The 6842-nt window shown below is 34.3% G+C and overlaps 1 protein-coding gene across 1 annotated transcript; it reads left to right on the forward strand.

Moving 5' to 3' along the window:
• Positions 1–66: 66 nt before the first annotated feature.
• Positions 67–3338, forward strand: LOC111396770 (casein kinase 1-like protein 11). The gene is made up of 9 exons (XM_023023276.1): positions 67–352; positions 483–544; positions 657–720; positions 850–934; positions 1456–1582; positions 1764–1837; positions 1913–1970; positions 2233–2366; positions 2798–3338. Exons 3-9 carry the CDS (start codon positions 701–703, stop codon positions 3062–3064), a joined length of 765 nt encoding a protein of 254 aa, XP_022879044.1. The 5' UTR covers positions 67–352; positions 483–544; positions 657–700; the 3' UTR covers positions 3065–3338.
• The last annotated feature ends 3504 nt before the right edge of the window (positions 3339–6842 follow it).

The following is a 6842-nucleotide window of genomic DNA, read 5'->3' on the forward strand; positions in this document are numbered from 1 at the left end:
GGTTTTTTTTTTTTTTGCCACAGGATACTATCCTGTATTAACTTTATTTGGTTGCAATGGTCTTTCCATTTTTTCCTTATTCTTTTGAGTGAATAAAGGAAATTTTCCATGCTATTAAATGGTAAAACTTCCATATGCATTTACTTTTTGTTGAGTGTGAATGACAAATTGTTAATTACAATAATTGATGCAATAGGTAAATGCATTAACTTGTCACACCTAATTACTTTGTGGATGATGGTGGTATATGTTTCCATGACAATTCGTCGTAGTAATTGCAGGTTTACATCATCGACTTTGGTCTTGCCAAAAAATATAGGGATCTGCAGACTCATAAGCACATACCCTACAGGTACTTTCTGTGAATGCGTTCGCTAGCCTTAAGTCATGGTTGTCGGATATGTATAGAAGCATGTCATATATCTGATGCTTCCACACAGTTGTTTGATATTTGCCCTTGAGTTCTCAATATTCTTTTGTAGGGAAAACAAGAATCTCACCGGTACTGCTCGCTATGCCAGTGTCAATACACACCTTGGAGTTGGTAAGTGAGGCATCATACTTTATACGTTATTCCTAATCAGAAACGTCTGCTGTGTTAGACTTTTATTTAATCTGATTCATTTTATTCAATTCATGTTTAACTTTGCTGGCAGAACAAAGCCGGAGGGATGATTTGGAATCTCTTGGTTATGTCCTCATGTATTTTCTGAGAGGAAGGTTGGTAGCATACAAGGGATTCCCACTTTTTTATATTTGTTAGGCATTTCGCATATCTGTTTTGAATCCTTAGTCAACTATTATTTTTTGGATTTTCTAATATGTTTTACATATGTTTTTCTATCCCAGCCTTCCCTGGCAGGGACTGAAAGCTGGCACCAAAAAGCAGAAATATGACAAGATTAGTGAAAAGAAGATGTTAACTTCTATAGAGGTACACATCATGCGTCATGTGTACATATTTTTTTTAGGTGATATCCCTTATTGAAATTTATATGCTTTCTTAAGTGTGCTCAAATTGCTACATTGACCCCACTAACTTGTCTTGGTACTTAGAACTCATTTTATTGATTTTCCTGCTTTGTAAACCTACCCCAACTTACGTTTTACATCCACTTAATTTCCATGCTGATGCTAGTCCTTGATATATGAGCTAAGGGTGCTTGCCTTGATATTTTTCATTTGTGATAAAGACTTGTATTATTGTAAAATAACATGATTTCAACATATTCATGCAAAAGATGCATAAAGATTTTTCTTTTGTCATTCTCTGTTTTATTAATTTGATGGAGTGGATTCTGGTTTTAATTCATTACCTATTGTTTTTATTCCTGGATGCTAAATCTTGCCCAATGTTTTCATCCCAAAACACCCTTCCTGAACCTGGTGGTCCCCCTCTTATTACTTACTAGTGACAGTATCAGAATGTTCAAATGATTTTGCAATAATTTACAGGTGCTATGCAAATCATATCCATCTGAGTTCATATCATATTTTCATTACTGCCGATCATTAAGATTTGAGGACAAGCCGGATTATTCTTATTTGAAGAGACTTTTCAGAGACTTATTTATTCGAGAAGGTAAGAAGTACTAAAACTATGTGATTCTGTTGTGTAGTCCAACTTCTAGTAGTCTGTAAGCAAATTTATATTATTATTATAATCATATTGTGTTTTTGACTTGTCAAATTCCTTCTCGAGTATCTTGTTTTTGCACAGGCATATGTTGCGATATTCACTTCTTGACTTATTATCTCCCCAGGTTACCAGTTTGATTATGTTTTTGATTGGACAATACTGAAGTATCCTCAGATTGGTACCAGTTCTAAAGCAAGAGTAAGTGCCTACTCAAATATGGTTTGCTTTGTCTTTTTACAAGGATAATATACTAATTAATTCATTTGGTTCCAGAATCCCAGTGGCAATGCAGGGGCTGGAACATCTGTTGAAAGACCATTAAAAACATCAGGTATATATGTTCAGCAAAAAGAACACCTGAAAGAGAAGATTTTTGTGATATCTGCATGAACTTACAAACTAATGATGAATGAGCTTTAGTGAATATTGCTTTCCTGTGTTTTATTTGTCCCAAGTACTTCCATTATTTTGATAATTGAACCATTAGCATCATTGGAATTAACATTTCCAGTCTCATGTAAAATTTTAGTAATGATGCAACTGCTGGTAGATTTATTATTGATCTACTCTTCTGATTTGGTCGTTCGATTTAGTGGGGCAAGATATTCGAGATAGATTCTCAGGAGCTGTTGAAGCTTTTTCGAGAAGGAATCCTGCAGGTTCAGGGCGTCATGGTGAACATTCAAGGCACAGGGCATCAGAAGATGCACCTTCATCCAAGGACGTGGTATTTTATCTTTTCCCGTTCCCATGATAAATTAGGTTTCAGAGCATGATTCTAAGCTTACGGCTTTTAAATTTTTCTTCCAAATATATTTGGATATGTTAATTCTTTTTCTTGTAATTCAAAAAATTGCTTAATCTGACGGTAGGGTTGGGGTTACCATTTTTTTATTTTTTTATTTTTCCGGGTTGCAAAGGTAGGGGTTACTTTCAAAGTAGTATATTTACAATTTTGAACTTAATTATCTACTTTATAGAAATTTGAAAGCTTAGCAAAACATGCACTTATTCTATTAGTGCTTGTGTTGTTCTTTTGCATTTTCCCGTTTCCATGTTTTCAGAGCATGTTATCACTTTGTCCTTGAATAGAAGTTACTGCAGGACAGATATGTCAAATTTCGTACTGAAAGGTTTCTTGTAATTTCTAATATGCAGCAACTCGATTCGGAGAGAGGCCGAACTTCTAGAAATGACAGCACTTCAAAGAGAGCAGCAATTTCGAGCAGCAGACCTAGCTCTTCTGCTGGACCCACCGACAGCCACTCAAGTAGATTGGTGTCGAGCAGTGGCCGTGTCTCTACAACACACAGAGTTCATCCCGGCATTGAACCTAAATCTTCAGCTTTCTCTCGTACTGCAGTTACTAAAGGTGCTCACAGCGATCCTCTTCGAAGCTTCGACTTCCTCTCGATCCGGAAGTAAGTGATGGTTTTCGTGAAACGTTAAATGCCAAGGGAAGGAAATCGTTCATCTACATAAATAGTAAATGTGGCATTGTGTCATGTCCAGTTTTTGCTTAGAGCTACTTGTTCCTGTTGCAAGTTGTAATGCATAATTCTCATTCAAGGAAGTTTGAGTTTTATGTGCTGTAATTTCTATAATTTTAGCTTGCAAGGTTTGGTTGTAAAGAATGTTTGTTTATATGTGCAGCCCTCCATGCTTATCTAATTTAGGGCACTAAAGACCCCGTATTCAATTGGGATTTTTAAAAGCTTTTAAGGTTTTAAAAAATTCAGAGGTATTTCGTGTAGATTTTATAAAAAAGTATTGGCTTATTTAATAAACTTTTAAAATCTATATATTCGATTAAAATTTTTTAGAAGTTCTTATAAATCATCTGTTATTTAAAATTTTAATGAATTTTTAGTACTTTTATAAAAGTCTCTAGGGTATTATTCATAAGTAGAAAGTACAAAAATAAAAAATCTAAATTATTTTTCACTCATTCCAAGATTTTGGGAGACTTTCACAAAATAATTTTTTTAATATGTATTTTTTAGTCTTTTAATATTTCTTTTTTCATTTTCCCTTCTACAAACCTTATTAAAAATTTATTATTTGTTCATTCTACCATTTATATTTTAAATTTTATTATTTCTTATTTTTCTTTTGTAAAATACATAAGATTTTATATATAACTAGTAAGATGTACGTGAAATGCTATATTGAGTATATAATAGCGTAGAAAAGATATGATGATAATTAGTCGAGATTTGTCTTTGCTGTTACTTGATGAGTTTTAGAGTTGGAGATGCCGATACTTTTTTTTTTTTTTTTTTTATCTGTAAATGTAAAATTTTATAGATAATCATTTTTTGTAGAAGCACATTGAACAAGATAAATAGATGTTGATATATACATAGATAAAGCTTGAACTAAAAAAGAATTACTTATATCATAAAACGAAAAAAATTAAAAAGAATTTTAAATCGAACAAAATACTATTTATAATATGAAGAAAAAAGAAAATTTAAAACAATTTAAAAAAATAATAATAATAAAAAAATAAAAAAGTTACGAAAATTAAATAAAGAATATAAAAATATTATTTAATTAAAATTGAAAAAAGTAAGTTTTATCATAAAATGAAAAAAATTAAAAATGATTTAAATTGAGAAAAATATATTTATAATATAAACAAAACAAATTTAAAAAAATAAATGAGGAACAGAGAGTATTTCTCCGTGTGATGAAGAGATTCTCTCCATGACATGATCCATCACAAGTCTTCGTGTCACACGGAGACTCGGACAACTAGTTTCCAAGTTCATGAAGATGCTACCTATTTTTCATATAGTGCGAAGATCTCTGTGCAAGGGGTGCTTAGTTTTATTCAATTAACTACAAAAATTGCAAATTATAATTGAATACAACTCCTCATCAATAAGTATACAATAATAAAAATCCTTTGTTTCAAACTCTTTTTTGCCTTGTTCAATAAAGCTCTTAAGAAAATAGGTTTATAGATAAAAATGGATTTGTCACAAATTAATTACATTTAACGTCATAGCCTTTTTTTAGTGCAACAAAATAATTTATGAAACATGTTAGATCACGTAGGTACTCATGTGCTTCAATAATTTCTTTTGATTTCTCGTTTGTGTTTTTAGGAAGAGTGAGATTAGTTCTTTTCAGTAATAATTTGTCTATTTCTACAATTCGTGAACCTCTTGTCAAATCTAAATAAAAAAGGAAAAATACATTTTCTTTAGTTTAAATAGCTTCATGTGTTTTCAATATTTACCTGAAATCATTTTTTACCTTAAAAATTTGCATATCTTACTTGTGACTTGTTGGTGTTTCGTTCAAACAAAATCAGGTGTATCTATTTAGTTATTTTCTCAAAACTAAATTTTGTAGTTTTAAGTGATTGACTGATTTTTACTAAAAAATATTTTATTGTACACAAATGTTAATTTTTTTTACCGAATTGCATGATATTTTTGCTATAACATTACATAAAAAGTTTAACTTACATGCAACTTTCCTTAACAAATTTTCTAACTCACTTATACTTCAAAATTTATCTTCTCCAGGTTTCCACATTGCCAAAAATATTATTCTTCTAACAATTTTCTCATTGCAATTTATCAAAACAAAATGAACGTGTCACATTGTTTCTTCAAAATCATCACTCCTTCACTAAATCATAATACCCATCTAGTTAATCATATAATAGTTTCTTCTTTCACATTTTAATAAATGTTTTATTAATATCATACTTATATTTTTGTTATATATATATATATATACATACTTCCTAGATCTTTTGTCAATGACTGGAGGTATGAACTTGGTGATACAGTATGAGTAATTGCATACGATGGTATAATTGCTACCATTAGATTAGAAAGAGTTGATGAAAAAATACATCTAGCTGATGGATGAGAGCAATTTTTTGACCATCATAATTTATAGAATGGTTATTGTTGCGTGTTGTCACACCTGGTCAACCTACCTGGGACAATGGCCCACTCATGGAGATCTACGTGGCATTCCCGCCGAGGTGGCATATAATGCCGAGGTGGGATACATCCGAACTACTTTGAGCCGAAGTTCATCTGTCGAGTCTCCTTTTGTCCGAGGTCCATTGACTGAGGCCTACGAACTGAAGCCCGTCTGCTGGACCTGCTGAGAGCAGTTGAGGCCCTCAAGTGGAAGTATCATGACAAAGGGCCGAAGCCCCGAAGCTGACGCGCGAGCCTCTGAACCACCAGGAAACCTCCTCCATGGTCACTTCTCCCAAGAGATCGCCTGCACAGATCTTGTTCGAATGATTGATAGAACGTTTGTCATAGGCATAAAGGTCAAGTCTTGTCACTAGCATGGAGGCCTGATGGAACGTTTGCCATAGGCATAAATGTCAAGTCTTGTCACTAGCATGGAGGCCCTGCACAAGCAATAAATGCGCCGTAAGCTAGCAAGTCAAGTCCCAGGCCTAAGAACAGACGTTTGAACTAAGGAGATGAGGCCACGTGCCACTTCATCCAAGGGCTCCCATCCCATATATATCACTATAAATACCCCCATTGTATAATGTAAAAAGGCTAATGCAAGAATCAATACTAAAGACTGCATTTACTCAACTCTCTCTCATTTACTTGCTATACACAAATCGAGTTTATACACTTTTACTTATACATTTACGAGCATCGGTTGGTAATTATTGTAGAATCGGATTACGAACAACCCGCCGGATCCCGAACGTTACTGTCCCGCATCGTTGGGCTACTCCCACGCCCCTTTGAACCGCTTGTTTTAGACCGTCCACGTGTCTTAGCGTGTTGGACATTCACCCACGCAAGCGCGGGTGGGACCGGGATCTGTTGACGCACTTTTTGGGGTCAACAGATTGGCGCCGTCTGTGGGAAACCATACCATAACCACGAGCAACCTTGTGGTAAAAGCTTACTGAAATACACTTGGGCAACCCCCCTTGAAAAAGGATTTGTTTTTGAAAAAGAACAGGAGGAACCCCTATCACTTAGAGAAATCTAAGTTTGATAAAAGAAAAATGAGTTCTAACGAAGATGCTCCCCCGAGAAGGGTAAGAGAAAGTACGAATGTGCCTCCCCAGCCTGCTGTCCCAGCAGCTCGACAGAGGCCCCACCACCACCAAAGGAGAGGTGGGATGCGTGCGACAGCACGACTATCAAGAGAAATGGCTACCATGGCAGCCAACATGAGGGATATAGCCAAC

The sequence above is a fragment of the Olea europaea genome, chromosome 7 (genome assembly GCF_002742605.1).
Source record: "Olea europaea var. sylvestris chromosome 7, O_europaea_v1, whole genome shotgun sequence".
Taxonomy (NCBI): Eukaryota; Viridiplantae; Streptophyta; class Magnoliopsida; order Lamiales; family Oleaceae; genus Olea; species Olea europaea.